Raw genomic sequence first — 20,485 nt, forward strand, 5'->3', positions numbered from 1 at the left:
GCAAAGATTGAAGTGGGTTCAAGTGCGTATACTTCAATGCAAGGAGTATCAGAAATAAGGTGGGTGAACTTAAGGCGTGGATCGGTACTTGGGACTACGATGTTGTATCCATTACGGAAATGTGGATAGAAGAGGGACAGGAATGGTTGTTGGAGGTTCCTGGTTACAGATGTTTCAGTAAGATTAGGGAGGGTGGTAAAAAAGGAGGGGGCTGGCGTTGCTAATTAGAAATGGTATAATGGCTGCAGAAAAGCAGTTCGAGGGGGATCTGCCTTTGGAGGTAGTATGGGCTGAAGTCAGAAATAGGAAAGGAGCAGTCATCTTGTTGGGGGTTTTCTATAGGCCCTCCAATAGCAGCAGAGATGTGGAGAAACGATTGGGAAACAGATTTTGGAAAGGTGCAAAAGCCACAGGGTAATAGTCATGGGCGATTTCAACTTCCCAAATATTGATTGGAAGCTCTTTAGATCAAGTAGATTGGATGGGGCTGTGTTTGTGCAGTGTGTCCAGGAAGCTTTTCTAACTCAGTATGTAGATTGTCCGACCAGAGGGGAGGCCATATTGGATTTGGTGCTTGGTAACGAACCAGGACAAGTGATGGGCTTGTTAGTGGGTGAGCATTGGTGATGGCGACCACAATTCTGTGACTTTCACCTTGGTTATGGAGAGAGATAGATGCGTGCAACAGGGTAGGTTTTACAATTGGGGGAAGTGTAAATACGATGCTGCAAGACAGGATCTGAGGAGCATAATTTGGGAGCATAGGCTGTCAGGGAAGGATGTCGTTGAAATGTGGAACTTTTTCAAGGAACAGATACGACGTGTCCTTGATATGTATATACCTGTCAGGCAGGAAAGAGATGGTCGTGTGGGGGAACCTTGGTTGACGAGGGAGGTTGAATGTCTTGTAAAGAGGAAGAAGGGGGCTTACATAAGGTTGAGGAAACAAGGTTCAGACAGAGCGTTGGAGGGATACAGGACAGCCAGGAGGGAGCTGAAGAAAGGGATTAGGAGAGCTAAGAGAGGGCTTGAAAACTCTTTGGCGTGTAGGATCAAGGATAACCCCAAGGCCTTTTATGCGTATGTGAGAAACATGAGAATGATGAGACCGAGGGTAGGTCCGATCAAGGACAGTAGTGGGAGACTGTATATTGAGTCGGAAGAGATAGGAGAGGTCTTGAATGAGTACTTTTCTTTAGTATTTACAAATGAGAGGGACCGTATTGTTGAAGAGGAGAGTATGAAACGGACTGGTAAGCTAGAGGAGATACTTGTTAGGAAGGAAGATGTGTTGGGCATTTTGAAAAACTTGAGGATAGACAAGTCCCCCGGGCCTGACGGGATATATCCTAGGATTATGTGGGAAGCAAGAGAGGAAATTGCAGAGCTGTTGGCAATGATCTTTTCGTCTTCACTGTCAATGGGGGTGGTACCAGGGGACTGTTGAGTGGCGAATGTTGTGCCCCTGTTCAAAGGGATAACCCCAGGAATTACAGGCCAGTTAGTCTTACTTCGGTGGTAGGCAAAGTAATGGAAAGGATACTGAGGGATAGGATTTATGAGTATCTGGAAAGACACTGCTTGATTAGGGACAGCCAGCATGGATTTGTGAGGGGTAGGTCTTGCCTTACAAGTCTTATTGAATTCTTTGAGGAGGTGACCAAGCATGTGGATGAGGGTAGAGCAGTAGATGTAGTGTATATGGATTTTAGTAAGGCATTTGATAAGGTTCCGCATGGTAGGCTTATGCGGAAAGTCAGGAGGCATGGGATAGTGGGAAGTTTGGCCAGTTGGATAGAGAACTGGCTAACCGATCGAAGTCAGAGAGTGGTGGTAGATTGTAAATATTCAGCCTGGAGCCCAGTTACAAGTGGAGTTCCGCAGGGATCAGTTCTGGGTCTTCTGCTGTTTGTAATTTTTATTAATGTCTTGGAAGAGGGAGTCGAAGGGTGAGTCAGTAAATTTGCAGACGATATGAAGGTTGGTGGAGTTGTGGATAGTGAGGAGGGCTGTTGTCGGCTGCAAAGGGACTTAGATATGATGCAGAGATGGGCTGAGGAGTGGCAGATGGAGTTCAACCCTGCCAAGTGTGAGGTTGTCTATTTTGGAAAGACAAATAAGAATGCGGAAAACAGGGTTAACGGTAGGGTTCTTAGTAAGGTGGAGGAGCAGAGGGATCTTGGGGTCTATGTTCATAGCTCTTTGAAAGTTGCCACTCAAGTGGATAGAGCTTGTAAGAAGGCCTATGGTGTATTAGCATCCATTAGCAGAGGGATTGAATTCAAGAGTCGTGAGGTGATGTTGCAGTTGTACAGGACCTTGGTAAGGCCACATTTGGAGTACTGTGTGCAGTTCTGGTCGCCTCATTTTAGGAAAGATGTGGAAGCTTTGGAGAGGGTGCAGAGGAGAATTACCAGGATGTTGCCTGGAATGGAGAATAGGTCGTACGAGGATAGGTTGAGCGTGCTAGGCCTTTTCTCATTGGAACGGCGAAGGATGAGGGGTGACTTGATAGAGGTTTATAAGATGATCAGGGAAATAGATAGAGTAGATTAGATTACATTACATTACAGAGTGGAAACAGGCCCTTTGGCCCAACAAGTCCACACCGACCCGCCGAAGCGCAACCCACCCATACCCCTACATTTACCCCTTACCTAACACTACGGGCAATTTAGCAAAGCCAATTCACCTGACCTGCACATCTTTGGACTGTGGGAGGAAACTGGAGCACCCGGAGGAAACCCACGCAGACACGGGGAGAACGTGCAAACTCAACACAGTCAGCCGCCTGAGGCGGGAAATTAACCCGGGTCTCCGGCGCTGTGAGGCAGCAGTGCTAACCACTGTGCCACCGTGCCGCCCAGTCAGAGACAGTCAGAGACTTTTACCCGGGTACAATAGAGTGTTACAAGGGGACATAAATTTAAGGTGAAGGGTGGAAGGTATGGGGGGGATGTCAGGGGTAGGTTCTTTACCCAGAGAGTGGTGGGGGCATGGAATGCGCTGCCGTTGGGAGTGGCAGAGTCAGAATCAGAATCATTGGTGACCTTTAAGCGGCAATTGGATAGGTGCTTAAGCTAGGACAAATGTTCGGCACAACATTGTGGGCCGAAGGGCCTGTTCTGTGCTGTATTGTTCTATGTTCTATGTTCTATTGAAAAATTAATCTCAGTTCACAGTTTTGAAACTTAAATGTCATACACTAAATATGGAAGAATTTCATTTCACAAAATAAGGTGCCTTCCCAATTAATGTCTGGCCTTTAATTTAGTTGTTTCAGTGCTATTGCTGTAATTGATTTTTCTCAATGTTTGCAAAATCATGAAGATTTGAATGGATTAATAATACTGTAGATTAAGCTATTCTGCTCCAAAATATGTTAAATTACTAGTATGGTCGTTCAGCAAAAAACAATTACATTTTAGCAAATTAACTGAAGTGAATTCAAATTGATAAACTTTAAGACAACATTTCATACATTTACACTACATTAATTTCTACTAACATAATTTGCAAGTAAAGAATGTTAGCCTCAGCTTCAGAGTGACAGGATGACCTCTTAGAATTGAGACAAGGAGGAATTTCTTCAGTCAAAGGGTGGTGACACTGTAGAACTCATTGCTACAGAAGGCTGCTGTGGCCAAGTCATTGAGGGTATTTAAGACAGGGATTGATAGATTCTTACTAAGGGGATCAAGGGTTATGGGAGAAGGCAGAAGAATGTGTTTGATAAACATACCAGCCATGATTGAATGGTGGAGCAGACTTAATGGGCCAAATAGCCTAATTCTGCTCCTATAACCTATGGGCTTATCGTTTTACTGACAGAAATGTCCAGATTGTCCCATTTTACTCTATTGTAGTTTAACTACATAAAGGGAAAGAAAATTGTCCCCAGTTGTACTTGTAACACACATGTATATAAACTCCTCCATATGCATTTTAATGCATTTGTGAACGTAGTTAATTTGAATACAGTGCCCTAGGTTTTGCATAGTAATGATTGTGAAACTGACTGCATGAATTCTCATTATACCACAGAAATAACAGCAACTTGGAATTCTTATGTGCACAGAATAATGTGGAAATTCACAAGTTACTGTGAATGATTCTACACCCTTCTACAGGTACAATAATGACTTCTTACCAGAGTGTAATTACCAAGCCACGTGTTAATGGTAAAAACAAACTTCTTTTATAATTACAGCCAGATTTTTACTATCAAAGAGGAAACCTGATTTGGCAGGCCTGTCTTTCTTTAAAGAGTCACATAAAATGAAATTTTTACATAGAGGAGGTGTGTGACAGTCAGGCACACTGACGTAGGAAGCAGATCCTTGGCAGTCAATGGAGTAGGCAAGCACTGATGCACACTGGTTAGAAGCCTGTCATTAATTCTCTGGGACTTCATCACAGTTGCTTTCGAAATCATAAGATTACTTAACCTCCATTCCCCCCTCACCCCACCTAGTCCCATGCCACTTCAAATCCAACTCATATCCCCACTGATCTCCATGTTACCTCACCTCCCTGCCAACATTATTCCATAGCATCCAACATCCATAACTGGCAGACCTCAGGAGACATATGAAGATCAAATAAAATTAAAATTCTAACAATTTAATATAGCTCCCATTCATGAAGCCCATTCAAAGCTTTTAAATATCCTCAGGTGGCTTATCCCTCCTAGGATGAAACAAACTTTTAATTGAACTCCACAAATAATCTTTTAATAGCTTTTTTAAACTACAAGTTGTGAACTCAGAAGCCAGATGAGATGCACTGCAGAAATTCACCAAAGATCTTTAGATAGCACCCAGTCAGCCCACAAACGCTTTGGAGAAGGACAATGGCAGCAACTACTTGGGAATACCTCTGAAAAGACCTGTCCTCTCTTTATTCTGTTTGCTCACTTCATTGCTTGTGGCACATCTGGAAATTAAATCTGGCACGAAGTCAAAGTAAACTACCATTTGGAAGAGGGAAGACTGCTCCACAGAAATGACTAGATTTTTGTAGGCAACATTTTGAAAGGTCAGTGATGAGCACTATTGCTTTTCTACTGACCACACAATCTGATCCAATCAAACAGAATAGAGAGGGGTTTTACGCAAAATGCATTTTCAGTTTCTGGATGATATGGAACAGGATATCAGTTACGTCAACAAAAATAAGAGCTTCAGTGTAAGAGGATGCAATTAAAAAGTTAAAATAATATCACTTGACATTGACAATTATTATTTGGTGATTTAATAAAATGCTGACTGAACTAAATGTTAAATAGGATTGATTTTTGTCAACATGTTGTATATGAATTGTCATCCAACCTAATTTTGAGTATGATTTACATTTGAGCTTATAGCAACATTAAAAACTGTTCAGTTATTGACTGATGTTACAAATATCCACATTGCAGTATGATCCAGTAAAGCAGATGCATAATAATTCAATTTTTCTTAAAACCAGAGAGCATGCAACAGAAAGTTCGTGCAGACTGAAGAGAAACAGTTGGTCTAATAAGGAAAATGACTTAATCTGAGTCTTTGTGCTTTTATAATGAAATTATCCATTGGCGTCAGAGCATTGACGCTGAGCAGACACAGGGCTTTATAGGCAGGTATGTCTATTGCTGTTGCTGAACATATGTTGCATGTTTGTTTCTAGATTTAATGAAAAATCTGCTCATATTCCTTCAAAAACAAACAAAATTACAGTTTACCATGTCAGCAAAAAGCTATTTTTCTCTCACAGACATGCAAATCTTGAGTCTTTATTTTCCTCACCAATAATTATGTGCGTGGAAATATCAGATGATTTTCACAAGGAAAGTATTTCATATTTAACGTGCAAACAATGTTTTCTTAATATTGCTTTTTAATTTTAAAAAAAATTATTTTCATTTCTACTTGAAGATGTTGATGAGGGTGCACCCAGCTGAGTCACTCTCCCAAGGTTAAGAGTAACTAGGTAACAAATAGTGCAGAGAAAGTCTGCTGTTCAGACTGTTAAACTGCATGTTGTGATTATTTATTTGAATTTCACTTTCCAGGAGATTTTCTTTGAATATAGTTAAACAAAACATTAGGGTTAAAGAAGAAGGGTGCTGGAATATAATTAAAGTTGCCAAATTATAATTCCAGTTTTGACAGAACTCAATAAAAGTCTATATTACAGGACCAAAAAAAAACAAATTGAAGAAAACTACTTATCACTCCATTTTGAAAGAAAATTGTCTTTTGGTCTCTTTGTGTTTTAAATTCATTATAAGCCAGACTTTCTACTTATTTCTTCAAACATGATTGAATCAATGCTCTTCAACCTTAAGACTTCATGTTACAAACATGACTTAGCTGTTCAGTGGATTACTACTACTCAGGATTTAATTCACTAGTTTAATGTGCAGAAAGAGAAAAAATGGGAAATGGTGTGTGTCTCCTTTCAGTGACAAAATGGATACACTCTACTTAGTTACCCATAGGCAACAGCCATTAATACCTTGCAAACACTTTACTAAAGTATCCCACAAATTTTAAAACTTTAGTCATGAATGATTTATAGAAATACCAAACAAAAATTATAAAGTAAGATTCTCACTGAACTGCAGAGTTAGAGGAGGCTGTATTTAAACCATAGGTGTAAACTTACCCAAATTTGCAACTTAATCCTCTTTTCATTCCGGTAAACCGTCTTTACTTTGAAGTCGATGCCCACAGTGCTCACAAAGGCAGATGTAAAGGAATCATCAGCATAGCGGAAAAGAAATGAGGTCTTCCCAACACTACTATTGCCAATGATCAGTAATTTGAACATGTAGTCAAAGTTCTGGTCAGCTGTTTCTTTCTGGCCATATCGAGAATCTTGTGTAGATGCCATCTGGAAGATAGATTAAAAAATACTTTCAAAATGCCGACTGATCCAAGTATATTACATTGTTGTTCTCTTTGTGAAAACGATTTATACAAAAGACCACAGAAGTTTACAAATAAAAAGAAAGATGGAAATAAAATAAAATCACAATTTACCAAACCTGTAGTAATTCAACTATTGGTTAACAGTGAAAAGCCTAGATTATAATTGTGTGATTTGTCTTATGTCATCAGGGTTTATTTGAAAATCACTTTGCATCTGGGTGTTCTATTACTCAACTCTCAGTAGACCTCTTTTGATTTTGAACACTTGTCAAATATCCTCTCATGTCTTTAAGAACAATCCCAGTTTAGCCTTACAATGGAAGGTAACCGTGAAGCAATTGTACATTTTCACTGAACCCTCTCAAAAGCCTTTACACTGTTCTTAAAGTACTGTGCCCAGAATTGCACAGTGATTCAATTAATGTTTTATAAAGATTAGTCATAACTTCCTTGTTTTTGTATTGCACATCTCCATGTATTAGGAACAAGAGCCTGGATGCATTTCAACCACTTCCCAAACAGCATTGCCATCTTGAGTGATCTGTGCACATAAACCCCCAGTTCCCTCTGTTCCTGCAACCCATTTAAAATTATAATCTTTAAGCTTGTACTGTCCTCTTCATTCTTCATGCCAAAAATATATCTATGTCAAGTTTCATCATCCATTTCTCCATTCTACCCAGTACGTTTTCCATTCTATAATCCCTCCAGTTCATCATACTTATAAAGTTTTGTAAACTTTGGAATCCTGGCCTGGACATCCAAGTCTAAGTCATTAAAATATTTCCAGAAAATCAATGTTTGAGTTCCAACCACTGGGGGGCATGTTTTAGGGGAGGTGATGATGTAGTGATAATACCACTGGGCCAGTAGTACAAAGGAGCATCCTAAAGCTCTGGGAGCATGAGCTCAAACCCACTACAAAGTTGGGTGAAAATTTTATAAATCTGGAATATAAATCTGTCTCAGTAATGATGCTATTAAACTGAAAGTGATTGTTGTAAAAACCTGGTTTACTAACATACCTTAGAGAAGGAAATGTGCCATCCTTACCTTATCTGGTCTACATGGGACTCCATATCCACAAGGATGCAGTTGACACTGAAATGATGGAGCAACTCATGCAGTTAGGGATGGAATACAAATACTCTCCTTACTAATACAACCACATCCCATAAAAGAATAAAGAAAAGATGTCCTTTTTTTATTCAACAGCTTCCTCTCTATTCTTCCTTCCTTACTTGGCCTTTGACTGGCATGAATACTGTGTGGCAAGTTATCAGACACCTTTTAGAAGTCAAGACATCTTCAAATACATCCCCAAACATCTTGTTATCCCTTTGAAAAGCTCAACTGAGTCAGTTAAACATGATATTGTGTGTCCTTGATAGGTATGTCCCTGTCAGGGAGGGAGGAAGTGATAAGGTCAGAGAACCATGGTTTACTATAGAAACTGCATCTCTTGTTAAGCAGAAGAAGGAGGCTTGTGTTGATGAGACAAGATGGTTCAGATGAGTTACAGATCAGGTAGGAAGGATTTTAAAAGAGTTAAAAAGAGCAAAGAGAGTTCATGAGCAGTCTTTAGCAAATAGAATAAAGGAGAACCCTAAACCTTTCTATAGGTATGTGAGGAATAAAAGGGTGACTAGGGTAGGAACAGGGCCAGTCAAAGACAGAAGTGGGAAGTTGAGTGTGGACCCTATGAAAATTGGAGAGGTGCTAAATGAGCATTTCTCATTGGTTTTCACTCAGGAAAAGGAGAATATTGTAGATGAGAAGAAATATTAGACTAGAAAGGATCGAGCTTAGTTACGCAGGGGTGTTATCAATTCTAGAAGGAGTGAAAGTAGACAAGTCCCCTGGGATGGATGGGATTTATCTGAGGATTCTCTGGGAAGGTAGGGAGGAGATAGTAGAGCCTTTGGCTTTGATATTTGAGTTGTCATTGTCTACAGGTTTAGTACAGAGGACTGGAGGATTGCAAATGTTGTGCCCTTGTTCAAGAAGGGCAGTAGAAATGACCCAGGTAATTATAGACCAGTGAGCCTTACTTCTGTTGTAGGAAAGGATTATAAAAGATAGGATTTATCATCATCTAGCAAGCAACAATTTGATTTCAGATAGTCAACATGGTTTCGTCAAGGGCAGGTCGTGTCTCACAAACCTCATTGAGTTTTTTGAGAAGGTGACCAAGCATGTAGAGGAGGGTAGGGCAGTTGATGTGGTATACATGGACTTCAGTAAAGCCTTTGATAAGGTTCCACATGGTAGGCTGTTGGAAAAAATGCAGAGGCATGGGATTGAGGGTGATTTAGCAGTTTGGATTAGAAACTGGCTTTCTGAAAGAAGGCAGAGAGTGGTGGTTGATGGAAAATATTCAGCCTGGAGTCTGGTTACTAATGGTGTGCCACAAGAATCTGTTTTGGGACCACTGGTGTTTATCATTTTTATAAATGACTTAGATGCAGGCACAGGTGGATGGATTAGTAAATTTGCAGATGACACTAAAGTCGGTGGAGTAGTGGACAGTGTGGAAGAATGTTACAGGTTGCAGGGTGACTTGGATAAACTGCAGAATTTGGCTGAGAGGTGGCAAATGGAGTTCAATGCAGATAAATGTGATGTGATTCACTTTGGGAAGAATAACAGGAAGGCAGAGTACTGGGTCAATGGAAAGATTCTTGGTAGCGTGGATGTGCAGAGGGATCTTGGAGTCCATGTGCATAGATCCCTGAAAGTTGCCACCTCGGTGGATAGTGCTGTTAAGGAGGCATACGGTGTGTTAGGTTTCATTGGGAGAGAGATGGAGTTCCAAAGCACAATATGCTGCTGCAACTATACAAAACGCTATTGCAGCCACACTTGGAATATTGTGTACAGTTCTGGTTGCCATATTTCAGGAAGGATGTGGAAGCATTGGAAAAAAGGTGCAGAGGAGATTTACTAGGATGTTGCCTGGTCTGGAGAGAAGGTCTTATCAGGAAAGGCTGAGAGACTGGAGTCTGTTCTCATTGGAAAAAAGGAGGCTAAGAGGGGATTTGATAGAGACATACTAGATGATCAGGGGATTATCTGGGTTGGACATTGAAAGTCTTTTTCCTAGGATGGTGACGTCAGCTTGTACGAGTGGGCATAACTACAAATTGAGGGGTGATAGATTTAAGACAGATGTCAGAGGCAGGTTCTTTACGCAGAGAGTAAGGGCATGGAATGCCCTACCTGCCAATGTAGTTAACTCAGCCGCATTAAGGAGATTTGAACAATCCTTGGATAAGCACATGGATGATGATGGGATAGTGTAGGGGGACGAGCTGAGAATAGTTCACAGGTCGGCACAACATCGAGGGCCGAAGGGCCTGTTCTGTGCCGTATTGTTCAATGTTCTATGTTCTATATGCCTTCAGCTTGGCCACATTGGTTTTCTTTATTTAATCTACACTTGTCCAAATGACCATTAACTTTGTATCAAGATAGTGTTTCCTAAATGTTAACTATTTAAACATGGAAATACTTTATTTTTATAAAATGGTAACAAAATATAACAAGCAGCTGGACAAAAGATATCTGGTTGTTCTGGATAAAGATTTTGTACAGATACCTGTTGTTTAATCATTCTACACCAGGTTACAGTCCAACAGGTTTATTTGAAAGTACAAGCTTTCAAAGCACTGCTCCTTCGTCAGGTAGCTAATGGGGCAAGAATAAAGGACACAGAATTTATAGTCAAAGATCAAAGTGTCATACAACTGATGCAATGTATTGAAGAAATCTACTGTTAAGTCTTTAATCACTTAGAATGTGGATGCAGGTTTTAATTGATTAATATGCAAATCCCAGAACGTCTTTCAAGTCACAGTCCCAAGAAAACGTAAGGTTTTATCAGTCTAAAAAAAAGGGATATCTCAGCTCAATGCATTAAGGCATGAGGTTAGAAACTGTCTGTATCCCAACTTTGTGTCAGACTAGTTCTATTTCCAAAGTAGGAATTCATAAAATGTCACATGGACTGACTGCCTACAGATTGTGCACTTTTTGAACAAAATAGAATGTATGAGAGAGAGAGAGAGAGAGAGAGAGAGAGAGAGAGAGAGAGAGAGAGAGAATGCCAATTCTTAGATATTAAAAGGTTAAGAGGAAGTGTTAAAAAGTGATGTTCACAATTATTTATTGTTTTAATAAAGGTTTGGTTGAAGACTTAGTGAATATGGGACATCAATGGCTTAGTGGTAAGACTGCGAGACCATCAATACAGAACCTCAGCTAATGTTCTGGGGACATGGATTCAAATCCTACCATGGCAGAATTTGAATTCAAACAAGAATCTAGAATTAAGGGTCTAATGATAACTACTAGGAGAAAGTGAGGATTGGAGATCAGAGCTGAAAATGTGTTGCTGGAAAAGCACAGCAGGTCAGGCAGCATCCAAGGAGTAGGAGAATCGACATTTCGGGCATGAGCCTGAAGAAGGGCTCATGCCCAAAATGTCGATTCTCCTGCTCCTTGGATACTGCCTGACCTGCTGCGCTTTTCCAGCAACACTTTCAGCTCAGTAATGATGACTACTGTCAGGAAAATTCTTTAGGGAAGGAAATCTGCCCTCATATGGCCTACATGTGACTCTAGCCCCACAACAATGTGGTTGACTCTTAACTGCACTTTGGGAAATTAGGGATGGGCAAAATATAGAGTCATAGAGATGTACAGCACTGAAACAGACCCGTTGGTCCAACTCATCCATGTCAACCAGATATTCTGAATCAATCTAGTCCCTTTTACCAGCACGTGGCCCCAGCCTATTCCAAACCCTTCCTATTCATATACCCATCCAGATGCCTTTTAAATGCTGTAATTGTACCAGACTCCGCCACCTCCTCTGGCAGCTCATTCCATAAACGCACGAAATCTGTGAGAAAAAGTTGCTCCTTAGGTCCCTTTTAAAACCTTTTCCCGCTCACCGTAAACCTATGCCCTCTAGTTCTGGACTCCCTAACCCAGGGAAAAGATCTTGTCCATTTACCCCAGGGCACTTTTGGAATATTGTGTGCAATTCTGGTCTCCCTCCTTTCGGAAGGATGTTGTGAAACTTAAAAAGGTTCAGAAAAGATTTACAAGGATATTGCCAGTGTTCGAGGGTTTCAGCTGTAGGGAGAGGCTGAATAGGCTGGGGCTGTTTTCCCCAGAGCGTCAGAGGCTGAGGGGTGACCTGAAAGAGGTTTATATGTCTTAACCAGTGATGCCCACATTCCATGAGTGAATAAAGAAATCAAGGGTCTTGGATTTATTCTAATTGATACAGGAGTCCGTGGGGGATAAGTCAACTTTTCCTTTATGCATGGATATTATGCATGAATGCACTGGCTAAAAAAAGTCATAGATGCAGATTCAATAATAGCTTTAAAAAGGAAATTAGATAACTGCTTGAAAAAGGCAGAAGATAAGAAAACCATTGGGAATAGAATTACTTAAAAGTAACAAGTACACTCACAAAATTAATTATCACAGCTTGTTCTTTATATCAAATGCAGCATTGAATTTTGTCCAGTCCACAATATAAATGACGGGTAATAATACAGCTCACTCTCATTGGGCTAACTGGAAACTGCAACTTTAACTATGCACACACATTACTGTTCCAATAAGTATACCCACAAAACTGGCCAAGTGAACATTTACTTGCTCTAAGTCACAATACCTGTACAGTGCTGTCCAGAACATACAATGCCTATAAAGGCAATGTAATACCTAACTGTACTCTTCAGTACTGAATACTTTGATTCAGACAATGGCGCAAAAATATCAGGTTAATTTCAAAAGAACACAAGTACATTTTGTGTTGTATTTAAAGGAAAATAAATCATTCATCTGAACAAGTAGCAAATGAACAAAGACCACTGTTGGCACTTTCCAACTTAAACAAAAGCTTAACATTATACTTATCCTTCAGCCCTTCGCATGATAAACGGATGTTTTGCTAAGCTTCACATTCCAGATCTATTTCTAGGTGTCATTGAGGCATGCTATATTTACATATTATTATTAACATCTCTAGGTCGTATTTTCTTATCAAAAGCTTTGGGTTGAAAGTGGTAAAGGAATAAGGCCAGAAATAGATTAAATGACTTCAAGTTGGAGGATGAAAGGGAGCTGAAAAAGTAAGGAGATCATTGGGGTTAAGAATGAGTGGTTCTAGGAGAATAAAGAATTTGAATGTAAAGCAAATTGAAGCAGAAGGGGAAAGTGTTGTAGTACTAGATCAAGGAAAAGGTGAGTAAAGGAATAAAAAAAAAATAAGGCAGAAAGGGAGAAGACAGAAATATGGAGTAATTAAGTAGACAGGATAGTGAAGGAGGCATTTGTTATGCTTTCCTTTATTGGTCAGTGTATTGAGTATAGGAGTTGGAATGTCATGTTGTAGCTATACAGGACATTGGTTAGGCCACTTTTGGAATACTGTATGCAATTCCGGCCCTGCTCCTAGAAGGAGGATGTTGTGAAACTTGAAAGGGTTCAGAAAAGATTTAGAGGGATGTTGCTAGGGTTGGGGAATTTGAGCAAGAGGGAGCAACTGACTAGGCTGGGGCGGTTTTCCCGGACCATCGGAGGCTAAAGGGTGACCTTATAGAGGTTTAAAAAAATCATAACGGACATGGATAGGGGAAATAGATAAGGTCTTTTACCTGGGGTGGGGGAAGTCCAGAACTAGAGGGCATAGGTTTAGGGTGACAGGGAAAATTTAAAGAGGGACCTAAAGGGCAACTTTTTCACGCATAGGGTGATGAGTGTCTGGAATAAGCTGCCAAAGGAAATGATGGAGGCTTGTACAATTACAACATTTAAAAAGCATCTGGATGAGTATTTGAATAGGAAGTATTTAGAAGGATAAGGGCCAAATGCTGGCAAATAGGACTAGATTAATTTAGGATATCTGGTCAGCACAAATGAGTTGGGCCAACGAGTCTGTTACCATGCTGTACATCTCTATGACTCTATAACTACAAAGTGAAGCAGAGAATGGTAGCTCTGAACTGGAAACCAACCCATTACCTCACAACACTCATAACTTGTGCTGACCACAGTCAGCAACTTAATTATTTGCACAGTGAACATTTTGAAAACCAAATTGTCTTTTTTCAAATCAGTTCTGTGAAAACAACAAAGATTAAGTGGTAGGTCCAAAGGAATTGAGGAAGTAGGGCAGAAATATTATGTAGAGAAACAGGATAGGCTCTTGAATCTGGTTTGCCATACTAGAAGATCATGCTGACATGCACTCAACTTTATCTTTTCATCATATCCTTGGATAGCCTTACCTAACCCAGCCATCACAGTACCTAAAATTTTAACTGATTCAGCATCTGCAGTTTTTTGGAAAGTTTTAACCTTCCACTAACGTTTGAGAAAGATGCTTTTAGGTTTCATTCCAAAATGGCCGAACTCTAATTATAAATTAATTATTGACTTGGATTCAGCCATCAATGGTATTAATTCATTGCTATCTATCCTGTCAAATCTCTATCATTTCTTAAGACTAGATCTAGATCGTCCTTAAACTTTCCAGCAAGGGAAAACAAGGCAATTTTAAACAACTCATTAATTACCCTCTTCAATATCCAGTATAATCCCAGTGAATCTGCAATGTACACCTTTCAAAGCCTTGGTGGAGTGCCCAAAAATGATTGTAATGTTTAAGATGAAGTTTGACTAAGATTTTGCACACCAAGAGTGGGGCTTCCTCACTTTTGTAGTTTAATTAAAAATCTAGGCGATGAAGGTAGTGATGTGCACTTTAACACACGGGAAGTTACAAAATCTTTAGAAGAAACTTATGGGTGCAGTGGGAAAGGGACACAGAAAATAGAAGGATAGGGATGACAAATGGAAGGGAAGGAAGACTGAAATGAAAAAAAGATAAGGGGAAGATATGGTTTAAATAAATAGAGGAAGGTGCAGTAGAAAGCAGCTTTCCCCAGAACAGCCTACAAATCATTCACTCTCATCTGGAATAGAAAACAGAAAGAAAAGCCAAAATAAGAAAATGGGAGAAACGGTGAAGCAACAAAATGAATGACAGATGATAAGCAAGGCCATGGGAACTAAATCTCTTGTATTTTCTTATCATACATAAATATTTTCCTAGATGAACCACCTAAATATTGTCAGTAGAACACAGACAATCAAGCAATGAAAATTACTGACTAAAGACTATAGCTTACAAGATTCTAACACCTTATATTACAGCAGTAGCAATTTACGGTGTTTCTTTTTCCTTTAGAAAGGCAGTGAGCTGCTCCAGTTTTAATTCCATCTGCACTTGTTTCAATAACCTGTCCTAGTGGCCATCATTCACATGAGCAATAAAACGGAGGTGGAATCTGTTGTCACCTGATGTCCATGGGCAACCAGCTTCTTGTAAATGACAAACAGCAGTAAGGGACCATTCAAATATTAAAGATACAAAATGGAAGATTACCAAATGGAAATTAGGATGTAGAACAACCATCAAGTCCCTGTACAGCCCAGAGACAACTGTAGCACTCCTGACCTAGCTGAAATCATTTTTTTCAGCATATTCCAAATTTAAAATGGGACCTTCTGGATTGCTTTGATAAATGCTGTGTGTCATAGCACACTCATGTATTATGCTTCAAATGGAACTTTTTGTCCCTTTCCAATGTGTTTTGGTCTGATTCTCATAACTCTAATTGATGACAATGTATGAACAGGTGAACGGTTACATTTCAGAGAACACCTCTGGGACACCCGGACCAACCAACCCAACCACTCTGTGGCTCAACACTTCAACTCCCCCTCCCACTCCACCAAGGACATGCAGGTCCTCGGACTCCTCCATTGCCAGACCATAGCAACACGACGGTTGGAGGAAGAGCCCCTCATCTTCCGCCTAGGAACCCTCCAACCACAAGGGATGAACTCAGATTTCTCCAGTTTCCTCATTTCTCCTCCCCCCACCTCGTCTCAGTCAAATCCCTCAAACTCAACACCGCCTTCCTAACCTGCAATCTTCTTCCTGACCTCTCCGCCCACCCCCACTCCGGCCTATCACCCTCACCTTGACCTCCTTTCGCCTATCGCATTTCCAACGCCCCTCCCCCAAGTCCCTCCTCCCTACCTTTTATCTTAGCCTGCTGGACACACTTTCCTCATTCCTGAAGAAGGGCTTATGCCCAAAACGTCGATTCTCCTGTTCCCTGGATGCTGCCTGACCTGCTGCGCTTTTCCAGCAACACATTTTCAGCTCTGATCTCCAGCATCTGCAGTCCTCAATTTCTCCTTGAACAGCTATCCAGCAATACTTTTATCTACAATGTGCAATATTAGTTCACTTAGCCATTTTGTGGTAGTTTATGGAGTGCTGCTTTCTCATCTTGCTGAATGCTTGTTCCTCTACCTCTTTAACCATTTGTCTCACTCACGCTCTGTCAAAGATAGCTGACTATGGCTCCTACTGGACTACAGCTAATTACCAGCCCAACTTATTTAACATCATTATGAGGAGGAACATCCAGACCCACATTACAAATGGTTTTTGTTTATATTCTGCATAAAATGTTGGCACCATTCACAGAATCTAAATTGTGTATGAGTTTTAAAAAAAAGATGTAAAACTTGTATTCTCTGACAAGAATTAGAAAAAACCTACAAAGTTCAAAATAATGGCATCATTATAGAATATATATCATCAATCCCCTTAGACATGACAATTTGAGTATATATAATGCTTAATGTACACCTTCTGTGTATTGATCACAAACACAGAAGTATGTTTTTAATGTGTACCATCCCAACAAAAACAACACAGCAAATTTTGTTTAAAAACATTATGACACTGAATCATACCTTAATTAACAGCAGAATTAAAATATCCTGTATTTCGTCCACAAAATACATTTAATTATAACCAGAACAATTCTGGCTTTAGGTCAGCTTTAAGTAATTATTAAATATGAATATTGGTATAAGCCTTTACTTCAAATAGTATGTACTGTATTGGGAATTACGAATGGACACAAAGCAGACTTCCTTATTTTACAATGTAATGGCAAGCGTGGCAAAGTCTGTTTTGTCAGAATAAAGTGCTGGTATGCTTTAAATCACAAAATATTAAGAGTCGACACACGATCTCTATAAAGGTAATCCCTGCATATGAAACAGTCGGCACGTTAAAATCAGATGGATAGGCTCCCCTCCACTGCAGCCCAGACATCTTGGTAGGTGACTGTACCATCTAAATTAAACACCAGATACCCGCGATGAGTAGGAGAGATAGTGTGCTCAAACAGTAAGGTAGCAGCATAAATGAAGGATGCAATCTTGACATCTGTCATCATAATTCCATCTGCCTCCCCCCACCCCCACCCCCATCCCCATCCCCTTCACATAAGCAACCCCTAACGGCTAAGCTATTGACCACCCACCAATGGAGGAACAAAAATTGGGATGAATAAATACACTGGTCTCAGAAAAACGAAACTGGTTTTAAAAATTCTTAATTCGCAATGCATTTTTTTAAAATTGAGCACCTTATTCCACATTTAAATGTTTGAATTTTTCTGCACTGAATAATCCAGTTCCGATTTAAAAACCTGCAAAATTACACGGTTTAACCTTTATAATTGTGCATACGATACAAGTTATTGTGATCATGTAGAGAGAGAAAAATCTTATGTTCAGTGACAGGCGTTTTAAAGCCATCTCCTTGATCAAAAAGTCTCACTCGGACGCCGTTTGCATCTGGTAGGTGTTGTAATGAGATGAAAGGTTAAAAGCAGACCTGTATGGGTGCCTCGTGTCTCATGCTGCCAGAGCGCTGGTGATCCCTCTGAGGCTGCGGAGAGAGCCGAGCGCAACGAGCCACTTCCCTGCCGCTGTCACCCACTTTTGTATTGACATGGACACGCTGCTGCGCATGCGTCTGTCGCGCTCTGCTTTCTGGGATTTGTCGTTCTTTGGCTCGCGGTGCCCCAGCATATTGGAAGGGAGTGGTCCTTCCTATTGGACTACAGATCCCATCATGCCCAGCGATTCCCCTTCTCCCCAATACCCACGACCACACAACAACAGTGATAGCGGTCGGCGTTGGCAGAAACAAGGCTGGAAGCGATGGATACGAGCTCGGATACCTTGCATCATGTTGGACCGATATTTAGAATAAACAACCAGGAAATGTGTCAAATTTAGCAATACATTACTTCTTGTATATCATATGTATTACGTTATTTCATACATTTTAAATGTATCTGCATTCTCGCAAATTATTTTGTAGTAAGCATTCGTTAATAATAATAAATGTCCTTAAATATCCTAAAAACGGAGAAGCCCGAATGTTAGCATTCATTTAAAGACTTTGCAGTCGGAACAAAGACAGGCTGTTTTCATGGAATCTTGTCTAAAACTCACAAAGACCACAGCCTTTCCTTATATCAACAGAGATTCGGTCTTGAAAGAGGAAGCCCGTGAGTATAATAAAGCAATGCCTTACCTTTCCATAAAGCTCCATTTATTCTCACAAGTTCAAAAACGTGGATAAGGATGGTCGAACGATCAAGGAAAGAACAATGTCGATGCTATCGTCTCCGGTTGGCAAGTTGGAGAGAAATGTGTCCACAGATTCACATTTCAGTCCTCAGTTGCTTTTCGTGTGTAACCCCTCAACATCGAGCAGCAATATAATCTGAACTACAGGGAAGGCAAACAGAGACTCGGGATCCGCGTGTTATGCTGCTGTTCTGGACAACACGCAACTGTCGACTGTTTGCATCCGTTGTAATTATATATTTATTTACAAGGGAACAGAAGGTAGCACTCGGTACTGTTCTAAGACTTTTCAAGAAAAAAAGAATTGTTGAAAAAAAATGTGATCACCTATTTCTGCTGATTTATCTTGTACTTTTTTAATGACCGCAGGTTTTTTTCATTAACCTTTTATGGCTACGAAGAGGCTGGGGTGGGACAACCTATATGACAACCCACTCAATCTATGTGGATCAAAGCATTCTAGAAATCGGAGCTGATCTATGGGTGGAAGATCAGCCAGGCATTCCCGTGTGATACACAAATAATTTAGTAAATGTAATATTCCCATATATTAAAATACACTAGACAAACATATATCATGGGAACTTAAGTTCAATATTTTCCCCATTTGTCAAAAATAGTACGACTTCCAGAATTAGTTGTATCTTTATATCTCTTTACGAATCTGAATGTTAAAATCGCGATTGCATTATACATTTGTGATTTTATCACTTCTAGCAAATTGCATGTATTTTCACGATGGAGGAGATATTAGGCTATTATAAATAAATACTTTCCCAAATGATCTCATGAGCAAGGAGAACTTGGAGAAGGATTGATGAGAACAGGACATGGTCAGCTGTTCAGATGAATTGCGGCGAGAAACTGCGGAACAAAGACCAAGTGGCGGCCAATGCTGGCCGTCTAAGGAACACTGTTAAAAGGAGCTGATCCAATAAAACAGCGGGCAACAGAAAGTCATAAATGATTCTGTAATTCAGCGAGGCGACCAGGTTAAACTTTCCAATTCATGATACATCAAGGGGGAAAATAGCAATTTGTATTTATGTTATCTTTGTATTAGCTTCTGCGTGGCTAAAAGGGGAATGAGGTTAGCGGATTGTTTAAACAGTTACATAAAGCTGTTTGCATTTCGAAATCAAGGTAAAATTCTGATTTGCTATGGCAACTAAATGCAAGTATGCACAGAATGCCTGATAGTGCTCCAGGCAGCCCAGAACAGTGACATTGAACAGCAAAGGCATATATTTTCAGAATAAATAAAACGATGCCCGAATCTACTGTTAAAATTAATACTGTGCCGAAACCTATCGGAAAATACCAATCGGCCATTCCAAAATAATAATCATTACAGGTCTGCGTGCTTTCCGATGATCAAATTAGTTCGAAAACAGGCAGCTTTCTTAATTATTTAGCAAACACGATATCAAATAGTTCATGATCCCACAAGGCAGCATGAGAAGTTAGATGTAGTTAGAAAAGGCACTGAAACGTATATACGTTAAACGCACTTAGATTAATGTAAGAATAAATCTAATGATTGATGGTCACTCAGCTGGAGCTGCCTTTACGGTGGTTCGGAGTATAATTGCCTGCAGCCCTGTGCCAACTTGTTTGACTTTTAATTGCCCTCCCCAGTGGTAACTAGAGATTCACATGGGCAATAAATGCCAACCTTGCAAGTGATGTCCACACCCTCGGAATACATTTTTTTTAAACGGTGCCATATCTTGTACTGTTACACTAGTTACTCAGAACAGGATCTCTATAACAAATGTACATTGTAACAAAACAAATCGTGTTCACAGAGAGAAAAAGACATTTTAACACAAAATGGGACACAGGAACAGAGAATACAATTCAGCTCCTCAACTCTGTCGCTCATGTTAATCGTTTTAAGGTTTGAACATACCTCAGTCCTTTTTAACTTGACAACAAACACCGCTGTCAATTTTGAGTATTTTAATTACCACAGCATTTACAACATCGTGGGGAGTAAGTTCCAGATATCTAGT

General features: G+C 40.1%; 1 protein-coding gene across 2 annotated transcripts in view; it reads right to left on the minus strand.

The window, feature by feature from the left end:
* LOC122549408 (ras-related protein Rab-3C) overlaps positions 1 to 18,856 on the minus strand; it is a 184,065-nt gene extending 165,209 nt beyond the window's left edge. The window contains exons 1-2 of one of the 2 annotated variants that reach the window (XM_043689200.2): positions 18,415 to 18,856; positions 6,649 to 6,876 (exon numbers count right to left, since the gene is read on the minus strand). In XM_043689200.2, coding sequence (XP_043545135.1) covers positions 6,649 to 6,876; positions 18,415 to 18,432 — 246 coding nt within the window. In that variant the 5' untranslated portion in view covers positions 18,433 to 18,856. Of the gene's footprint in view, positions 1 to 6,648; positions 6,877 to 17,706; positions 17,818 to 18,414 lie in introns of those variants that run through there. The other variant, XM_043689190.2, reaches the window with a different exon arrangement.
* Between the last annotated feature and the right edge of the window lie 1,629 nt (positions 18,857 to 20,485).

The sequence above is a fragment of the Chiloscyllium plagiosum genome, unplaced genomic scaffold (genome assembly GCF_037043375.1).
Source record: "Chiloscyllium plagiosum isolate Xiang-an unplaced genomic scaffold, Cpla_swu_hap1 HiC_scaffold_1, whole genome shotgun sequence".
Taxonomy (NCBI): domain Eukaryota; kingdom Metazoa; phylum Chordata; class Chondrichthyes; order Orectolobiformes; family Hemiscylliidae; genus Chiloscyllium; species Chiloscyllium plagiosum.